Source organism: Octopus bimaculoides, chromosome 14 (assembly GCF_001194135.2).
Source record: "Octopus bimaculoides isolate UCB-OBI-ISO-001 chromosome 14, ASM119413v2, whole genome shotgun sequence".
Taxonomy (NCBI): domain Eukaryota; kingdom Metazoa; phylum Mollusca; class Cephalopoda; order Octopoda; family Octopodidae; genus Octopus; species Octopus bimaculoides.
Genome location: NC_068994.1, coordinates 16,836,861 through 16,847,399, shown reverse-complemented (window position 1 = coordinate 16,847,399; position 10,539 = coordinate 16,836,861). Strand labels below are relative to the sequence as shown.

Sequence of the window (10,539 nt, the reverse complement as noted above, 5' to 3'; positions counted from 1 at the left end):
GATGCCCTTCCTAACGCCAACTACTCAGAGATTGTAGTGGGTGCTTTTACATGCCACCGGCACGAAGGCCAGTCAGGTGGTACTGGCAACGGCCACACTCAAAATGGTGTATTTTATGTGCCACCCGCACAAGAGCCAGTCCAGGGGCACTGGCAACGATCTCGCTCGAAAGTCCTTACACATGCTGCAGGCACAAGTGCCAGAAAGGTGACGCTGGGCACAGGTGCCATCACGATTTCGCTTTCGCTTGCCCCAATAAGTTTCGTGTCCAATGAAAGAGACGACGTTGGCATGGGTGCCAGTCGTCGAATTTAACTCGATAGTAATTCTATTTAAAGAATTAAACACAAACAAAGCAGTTGTCTACAAGGAATAGTTACTAAAATGCTAAACACATGAGGTTATGTTGGTCATAGGCCAGTTATTTAGTACAGGAAGATGCAATCCTTAACAAGACTAGCATAGCAGGATCATTGTGAACTGCCACAAGGGCAGAGGAAATATACTAGAAAGTAGCAAATACAAACAAGCTTTCAAAATTCAGGATTACCTTGAACAGAATGTAATTTGAGTCACCCATACCATATTTTTGATGAGGTAACCAAAACTAAGAACAAACTACTCTAACTTTCACAAAGTCCTTTGAGCATCAGGAAAACAAGATGAACATTGAATGGTTTGTAGCAGCCATGCAAATATGTGTGGATGATAAAGTTAGCAAGATTGTAGTTGTTAACAAGTAAATAAGTATCGCAATGTGTAAGGTGTCATCCACCCACTTTTATTTATTATAATCTGTAAGAATTCAGGACAATTGTCCTTGGAAACTTTTTATGCTGATGATTTGGTTCTTGTAGCAAGATCTGTGTCAGGGTTGCAGAAAAAATTACAAGCATACCCGAAGTTGAAAGCCTAAATTCAAGGTCAACATGATGAAAACCACAGTGCTAGCGACAAAACAACAAAGAACAAAATCTCCAGTAACATCTGGAAAGTAGCGTTGCTTGTTGTGTAGGAAAGACATTAAGAGGGAATTCAGTATTGTGCACTAGGTGCAATTAATGCATACACAAAAAAGGTGGTGAGATCTCTTGCAGACTTAAAGGAGAAAGAGAATTTCTTCAAAGATGGTAAATCCACAAGTGCAGTTAAGTTCATGAATTTTGTTACAAGATCTAACAAATCTCAGACAGCTAACTCACTTGATTAATTTATGTTACCTACATGAACTAATTATTGCAGGAGTTTGATGTAACGAAAATGTAGTTGCTTAAGTGAAGAAAGAGCCAAAAGAAGTTCAGCAAGCTACTGCATTTATCAGCTGTAAATGTAAGATTCTCCATGCAAGAGGGAGGAAGGATGTATAAGAAGTGTGAAATAGCGAAACATAAGTAACTACATGGAAAAATCTGGAGGTAAAAGAGAAACTAGGTGATCACAATCCATTGGATGCATAATGTTAACCTGCACAAGAGGCTGAGCTGTGTAAGCAGCTAAGCAAGTATTGCAATTGGTAACTATGGAAAAGGAAGATAAAGGATGCAGTGGTATCAGATGCTAAAATGTCAATAATGAGGATTTTATGTTACGGTGTAGTAGTAACCATGACTGTGATCTGTATAGTTTAATAATACTCACATGATTTAGTCCACAGCATCTTTGATGTGATTTTTAAGATGTTTCATCATTCCAAATGTCCTGACCCGTTTTCTCCCTATAAATTGTAAACAAAAATAGGATATAATGAAATCTGATGTACAACAATACTTGATCAGTGAGAGAGAGAGAGAGAGAAGCTTCAAGTCAGAATCTTGGGGTACGTTTTGTATTTTCAACATTGCTGTAGGTCAAGTCTAGTAGAAGGAAAATTATAATGAACAAACCTATATAGGAAGCTGGCAGAATTGTTAGAGTGTCAGAAAAATGTGTTTTTGAATTTACTCCAATGATGGGTATTTACCATCTAAACCAAACAACAAAATCACTAGTCCCACAACCTGATAATGATAGCAAGCAAATCTTCATAATATTGCCTAATGTCTTTAAATAAAGGACATATTGGATTCTCTGCCTGTAAAAAACATTTTGGCCACAGGTGGGACATCTGATCATAGGTTTGCTAGGTCAGGAAAAAACTGGGGCTCAACAGCAGCAGAAAAAAAAAAAGTAAAATACAATTATTAATGACTCATGGGTATGTGAGTATTTTGAAAATACCTCGTGGAGCAACAACCATGCCTTGCATAATTACGGGTTGCCTTTTGGCAAGGTGTAGCACCCATTCAGCCTGCCAAGGATACAGCAAAGTCATGGGACTGCAACATGGCAGATTGTGAAGAGGTAGTAGAAGGGCTCACCTGAGTCAACAGTGCTTCTTACATTAATGTGGAGTGGAGGAGTCCTAGAAGATCAACAGTCAGGACCACCAAGCTCTATCGAGAGAGTAACTGCAATGCATCCGGGGGGGGGGGGTATCTATGGTTGAATAATCAGCTAATGAAAGATTTATTATGACTCAAGATCTCAATTCAAATTCATAATAATGGAGTCATAAGAATCCCTGAAAGCAACATGATCAAAGAGAAGAGATGAATGACTAAACAGAAGAGGTTCACAGACCAGATATATTTTGTGTTAGAGGTCCACAGGCACCTTTATTTAATTTACAACAATACATGCAACTTTGCTGAGTTTCAAATCATAAACATTGTAATAGCATGTTGAAAGAACAAGTGAAGGAGAGGTAAAAAGTAGTTAATATTCCATATATTACCAAAGACTTTCTGAAGTTGCTCATCACAAATCATGAACTGTTTGTTTTTAGGATCCTGAAAGAGACGTTGAAAATACATTAATTATGCCTAACATTTAAAACACACGATCATTGAAGTTGATAAACTAAATGGCTAAAGCATTATTGAGTAACAAATTCAGAAAGAGTTTAATTGAATTACAACAGACAAGTAGATATATGGTTTCAGTCTATTATTGGATTATTGTTTCAAGTTATGGTATTACATGCTCTATATCTTGTTCTTGATGCTTAAGATAACAGACATTTATTTCAACAGAAGATTAAGTATGGGATATAATTCTGCCAGTTTGCATAACAGTCCTGACTAAGATACATAATCTTTTCTACTCTAGGCACAAAGCCCGAAATTTTGGAAAAGGAAGTCAGTCGATTAGGTTGACCCCAGTACGCAACTGGTACTTAATTTATCAATCTTGAAAGGATGAAAGGCAAAGTCGACCTCAGCAGAATTTGAACTCAAAACGTAAAGACAGGTGAAATACAGCTAAGCATTTTGCCTGGCATGCTAATGTTTCTACCAGCTCGCTGCCATGATAAAGATACATAATTTTTACTCTCTTAGTTAATATAAGTAATTCAGAGAGACCATTCATTACTGTAAACAGTGGGTACAACATTTAACTCAATTAGTATTTGATTAGCTAGTAATGTAAATTATCTGACAAGTCTAGAGAAATCAATAGGAAACAATTGTTTCTTCCCAAGTAAATTAAATTTCATCTACAAGATTGCTTTCAAGTCTGTTTATTTGAGGATGTTAGGAATTTAAGACAATGAGATATTTAAAAAAAGAAAACAGTTAAGGCATTAACCTTCCTTACAGATTGCAAAAATGTTGAACAGAGTTTGGGAAAAGATACAAATACTTACTTCAAGTTCTCTTTCTTTGACTATTTTCCACATACTTTTGACAACATCTTTCCTTGCCATCTAAAAATAATGAATAAAAGACAATATCAACCAGAGCTAGAAACAAACTGCAGTGATATCTCAAAAACACTGATGTCAAACTCTTGAATTCCCAAATATGCTTCCCCACCTTTAACAAAAATTCACTATCTTGTCTAAATGTCACTATACCAAACTATATTCTGTTTAACTATTATATTTGAAACACTAAAGATTATTACTTCTTATGTTAACATAATCCCATAGATAGAAAAGAACTTAATAGCAATAAAATACTTGCTGCAACAATTTGTACACATCACAGTCAAATTTCCAGAAATATACTCAAATGAATAAGAGAGGAAAAGTGAGATGTAAATGCAGTATCTTGGAAGAAAACATTTGTCCTACTTACTCTGTCTGTTCCCATAACAACTGCTAATTCACCAGATAATATACATGGCTTGCTGTAAATAGACACTCGGGCTGTGAAGTAGAACATAAAACAGAAAATTACAATAGTGATTTCATGTAAAATAAGCTTTGTTAAACAGTGTATTAGAAAGAATGGGTTACGATTAATGGTTCAAACTTGGTCACTGACATTAATTTCTACATTCACAAAGACTAGGGATTTTTTTTTATAATCATTGCATATTCCACAACATGGGACTATATTGAAGGATCCACCTTCAAACAGTAGCAAAGGATAATCGGCTGTGTGCATGTGTATGTGTGAGAGAGACCTGTGATAATTAGGTGTGAAGAAAATGTGAGAGTTACAATATTTATACCATTCCCAAGAACTTGAGTGAGGCAAATGCAGTAAAGGTATTAAGAACTGAAACCAGTTCACAAACAGCTTGATGAACTTGTTCCAAGTCCAATTAAAAGGTAAACTAATGAAAATGAGAAGTTGAGTTGACTGGTTTTGGAAATTCAGATATTTTTAGGAGTTCAGTTTTATTACATGCATTTCATATCATCTTCAGCAGTATCAATAACATTGCTTAAATCATCAGGTTTTTAAGATGTCACCAGAGAACATCACTTCTCATGTTGAAATACAATGAAGTAGTGCCAGACAGAATTTCAGGCAATGAGAAGATTTCAGCTCAAAACAGCCAAGCCAAAAAGGCCACTTGTCTATAATGACAAATTGTGCTCTACCATGGAATATATATATCATCTTCATCATCATTGTAACATCTACTTTTTCATGAGTCAGAATTCATTGAGGCAGATTGTTTTACAGCTGGATGCCATTACCAACACTTATCTTTTTCTAAGCAAAGTAATGGTTTCCCATAACCAAATGTTTTTCACAGAAAACTGGAAAGAGCATAGCTTCATTTCTAACCATCTGATGATATCAAAACAAGGGAACACACACACAAACACAGATACACATATTGTTTTGCACAGTAATGGAGTGGATTCTTGAAAGTTTAATAGTTTCTCAGAGATGTAGTGTATTTATATTTCATTTTGGAAAATTTGGGAATGATTTCAAGTTCTGACTGATTGGAGTGTTTATTCATTATACCTTTCAATTTATTTCTCCTTTCGCCTTGGTGTCACCTGAGCACTTCCAGCTGCAGTCTTATTTTTATTTTTGTTCTTCAGTTTAATGAAATTGCTTTTTGGTTTAACAAAGTTATAAAATCATCCTCTTATATATAAATATATATATTTATACACATACACAAACATGCATCCGTTTATGAGGTATCTTCTAATGTCTAATAACTTAGAAGTTTGATAACGAACCAGACAGACAGTTTCTAGGGTTATATTTTAAAGATTTGAAATCTTTGAATGGAAGAAGATATTTAGCATATGTTTGTGTTTATCTCAACATAAATGTAATTACAAACATTCACATGTGTGTAATTTGAAACATGAAAGTACAACTGTGTATAACATACCTTTTCCATCTTTTTGTTTTCTTTCTTTTTTAGGAGGTGCCTGGAAAAAAACAAGTGTATTAAATGAAGTAAACAGTAATTAGAATTTCAACAACATTTCCAGAAAACACATTTTTTTTTTTGTTTTGTTTAGAGAAGAAAGTCTCTCATACTGTCACTGAAAAAAATCTTAATTGCAACATATATGGATAACACCTTGTCTAAATTAGCCTTGTAAGAGCTAAAGAATAGTGAAGTCTAGTACATAAAACATTTAATCAGTGTCAGCTCACTGAGTAATTGGACAAGGGAAAAAGAAAGGGCTCTAAGAAATATGAGTGAGAGAGAGAGAGGGCTGGGACAGTGCAGCATTATCATCCTCATCATTGTTTTAACATCCATTTTTCTATGTCGGCATGGGTTAGATGGAATTTGTTAAAGCAGATCTTTTATGGCCAGATGCCCTTCCTGTTGTCAACCCTCACTGCAAGAGGATGAGAAAGAGATGTGTGGTTGGATAGATTACAAGAGTGTGAGGTGGGAAGTATACACTCATATGGATGTATATATTTATCTGTATAAAGATGTGTACATATAGGCAGGTAAATATACATGTGCGTGTATGTAAATATATGCATATGGATGTGTATGTATTTTTATATGAATATATGTGTGTGTACGTGGGTTTATGTCTATCTCCCTCTCTTTAGGTGCCATGCCTACAGACATTGGTAATCATGGACATTCATGCTGTTTGATGTTTCATCATGTGTCTTACTAAAAATACAGTAGGGGTTTCTGTTGTTTCCCGGCAGTATATTTACTCATCACCATTTAACATCAGTTTTCCATGCTGGTATGAATCAGACAGGAGCTAGTGAGCCATAGGACAGCATCAAGCTCCACTGTTGCATGCTTGCATAGGTCAGATGGAACTTGTTGAGGCAGATTTTCTATGGCCAGACACCATTTCTGTTGCCAACTCTCACCTGTTTCCAAGCAAAGTAATGCTTTTTTCCATAGCTAGATATGTTACAAGTCACCCTGCAGCATATCTGAACACCTCACACACATGTATGTTATCAAACACTATATCTACTTTTTCATATCTTTTACAAATATTAATTGTATCATCACAATACAATGCACAATTCTCTCAACCTGCTGCAACAACATCAAAACAAGACAGGTGAAACTTTAACAGAAGATCAACAAATATATTTTATATCAGGCATGGGCAACCCTTTACAAGTGGGCAGCCGTTGTTCCTCTAAATCAATGGTTCTCAATCATTTTTTGCCGATGGACTCCTTTGATTGCTCTTCTGTTCTGGTGGCCCCCCCCCCCCCATAGCTATTTGATGTTTAAAAACAAATTTTATAGATATTCCTTTCAAAATTTCCATTTTGTTATTCATTTATTCACTTGTATAGGTAGAATGATGTAAAATGTTAGAGAAAGAAACCTAGCTGTTTCTTGCAACAGATACATTTAAATCAAAACTTTTCATGGACCCTTAAAATACGACTATAGATCTCCCAATTTATTATTTTCCTAGTGTGGACCCCTAACAATCTTATATGGACCTCCAGATGTCATCTAGACCCTGATTGAGAACCACTGCTCTAAATAAATAAGTTGTGTCCCACCTTCACTCTGGCATACTCAACACACCAGCCTTTCTGTTCTTGGCCACCATGTCTTATCCTATGGACACAGTATAAATCCTTAGCTCACTCATTTTTCAGAGATGCCTACATTTTATCGACTGGTATCAACTTATAAAAGTTCAAATTAAACATCAACCACAACACCACACTCTCACCAGTTTGTATGAGCCTAGAAAAATTAAGAGTGCCACACCACTTCCAGCTTGGTACTATTAACAATAATCTCTTGGTAACAATAATTTCTAACATATGCACAAGCCAGAAATTCAGAGAGCAAGAAGGGATAATCAATTAAACATTCTCCCAGCACTTCAATGGAAATTTATTTCATCAACTCTGAAAGGATAAAAGGCAAAGTTGATCTTGGCACAATTAGCTTCATCTTTCATCCTTCCAGGAATAATAGTGACAAAAGTAATTTCAAAGAAATTACTTTATTAATTTTTATGCACAGATATGAAAGTTCAGATTTACAGAGAAAGAGGAGGAGCAAACTCTGGGTTCAAGAAATTCTAAATTACTTGTACAATAAGTCGATATTCAGTAGTGACATATTAACCTTTCCATTTGAAAATTGTTACATAGATAAGACAGAAAAATCAGTATGATGTTGACTTTCTTGCTTTTGTAATACAGTGGAATGTCAGGAGAAGAAGAGTGCTAGACTATACACCTTAGATTACATACTTTCATTGCCCTACAAATCTGGTACTTATTCTCTCACCAGGATTGTTAAAATAAAATTCAATCCACTACATACCCTTCCCCAAAAATATGCGACTCTGTATCAAGATAAGAAATCAATATATCTTTATTTTTTTATGCAAGTGTCTAGTGTCAATTGCTTGACTTCTAATCAGAGATCAATGGGTGATTTAACATCAGAGGAAGGCAAACACAACTTCAAAGGCAGACACACTAAACTAACATGCCCTTGCTTTCTTCTGGATCATGTGAGAATTCCAGCTCTGCATTTCAAGCTATAAACCATTCAAATATACTGCCTCTTGCTGTATACTGTTATTGTATCTAACTTACGTGAGCAAGAACAATGCAGTGTGGGAATATAAAGTTAGACTGGCACTGTACACAATTTGGTCAGTTGTGACTATCAATATTAATTTAAAGGAACCGTGACATATCTGGGACATGAGTTACTGGCACTAAACATATGTGGTGACTAAAATATCAAAATTAAAAATGTGGCTTAAATGACTAATTCATGGGTATGCAGATATTTCTAGAAAGTACTCAATTCAAAGCAAACATCTTAAAGTAAAACAAGCTGCAAATTTAGTGAAGTTTGTATGCTATGGGGAGACAAGTGGCCTAATGTTTTGAATAAAGCTCTTTGCTGAAGAAACCTTTTTGTATTTTCTATACTAACATCACCATAAACTACAAAAAGTTTCTCTCTATCTCTCTCTGATAAAGAGATTTTATTAAACTGAAAGAATTCTTTTGTCCCTCTACAGAAGACAAGTTTATCTAAATTCACAAACTTCTTTACATAACACTATGTAACATGATTTTTGTTCTTGGGTAGCAACTGTTATTTCCCATTTGCTTATCCCTAAAAAGTATGAAAAATGACTAACATTTCCTTCAAACTTTGCTTTTGTTACATTTATTCAAACCCCAAAGAATCCCTCTCAACACATGGCTATGATGCTTCCCCACTACTCCTGCTCATGATCAGAGATGCACATTGTCAGCCACCAAGAGACATGTTCAAGTGTTTACAGTCAAGCAACTGACAAGCAAATCTGTGGTATTGAGCAGAATATTTGCTATAACAATATTTCTGCTTCAGCAACTCAGTACTGAATATGTCTGAAATGTAATAGAAAATAGGTCAGTTTCAAAACAGTGATGTCCAGATAAAAAAAAACAAAGTTTGCAGGGTATGGTAATCATTTCCTTTGATTTCAAGATAGAAATAGGAAATAACACTTACTGACCTAAGACAAAAAATAAAATTTTGTTAGTGTAATTTTGCCCCATGCAGACCAATCCATAGTTTCTTCAGGCTGCTTTTAGTTTAGTAATTTATATAAATTTTCATTTTTAACCGTGCAAAACTCAGCAAAATCAACCCAAATTTTGATTATAGCAATGTCAGTCAAGAACAGTTGAAGCCAATATGTAATTATATACATTTTCAATAAACTCGTTGGGAGCATAATTAATAATTAGAACAGTGCTGCTAACAACAGTCTCTAAAAAAATTACAGAACTAACAATAAGAATTACAATACAAATTATTTCCATTAACATAATGCTGTTAGCAAATGTTAGTTAATAACCTCAATAGGTTATTAACTATTTCTGAAACAATATCATAAACATTACTTACTGGAGTTTTTTTGACAGATCTTGGCCGAGAACGGAAATTGTTTTCTTCTTGTTGAAGTTTCTTTGCTAATTCTTCATCGTCTAACTGAATTAAGAACAAACATCAACTCAATGCCGTTAAATAAGTATGAAATATATGAATTATTAATGACAAACACTGGCTGCTGTTACAAAAGACTGCTAATGTTAGCTCTTATGTAGAGAATAGAATATAATTTCATTTCTTTCTCATAAACAATGAGCTGCCATCTTCAGGTCTCTATGCTGGCTTAGACTGGATGCAATAGAGTATCTAAGTACCTAGACCATGTAATGTATTACATGAGGTTTTCAAATCTGGATGCCTGGGTTGACATAGTACACCAGGTGGGATTTTTTTTAATGACACTTGCACTAAAGAATTCTTACTGACTTAGAGGTGGCTTAATAAGCATTTCTGATGTAAGTATAAAGCATTGAAGCTCAAACAAAGAAGTGATGTGAATTTATAAATTTTTAAAGCGGTATCAGATGTTGAGAACTACAACAATGAAAACAAGGTCACAGATGCAATTTAACAACATTAAAAAAAAAAGACAAGAAAAATTATCAAGACATAATCACATGCCATAATTTTATGATTTCTTAGACTGGTTGAAACTACAGATTTATAGTGGGAGTGAAGGAAAATGATAACTTGTGATGCACATACATTACCTAAGAGCGAATAATAGAAACAAATGAATTCCAAGACAATTCAATGGATTGAATTTATTGTGAATTAACTATCATATCAAGACTTAAACAGTTCATATAGCTTAATACTTGACTGGAGAAAGTATGAATCAATGACAGAAACTCAATCTGCAAGAAATAACACCTAAATCTCTCAAACTCCTACTATATATTTTTTAAAAAAAAAGGG

General features: G+C 34.6%; 1 protein-coding gene across 1 annotated transcript in view; it reads right to left on the bottom strand.

Annotated features, from left to right (window-relative positions):
• The window catches only part of LOC106883373 (general transcription factor IIF subunit 1), a 73,934-nt gene that overhangs the window by 1,812 nt on the left and 61,583 nt on the right, over positions 1–10,539 (bottom strand). The window contains exons 6-11 of the mRNA XM_052972701.1: positions 9,637–9,720; positions 5,632–5,671; positions 4,119–4,189; positions 3,686–3,745; positions 2,774–2,828; positions 1,639–1,714 (exon numbers count right to left, since the gene is read on the bottom strand). Coding sequence (XP_052828661.1) covers positions 1,644–1,714; positions 2,774–2,828; positions 3,686–3,745; positions 4,119–4,189; positions 5,632–5,671; positions 9,637–9,720 — 381 coding nt within the window. The 3' untranslated portion in view covers positions 1,639–1,643. The remainder of the gene's footprint in view (positions 1–1,638; positions 1,715–2,773; positions 2,829–3,685; positions 3,746–4,118; positions 4,190–5,631; positions 5,672–9,636; positions 9,721–10,539) is intronic.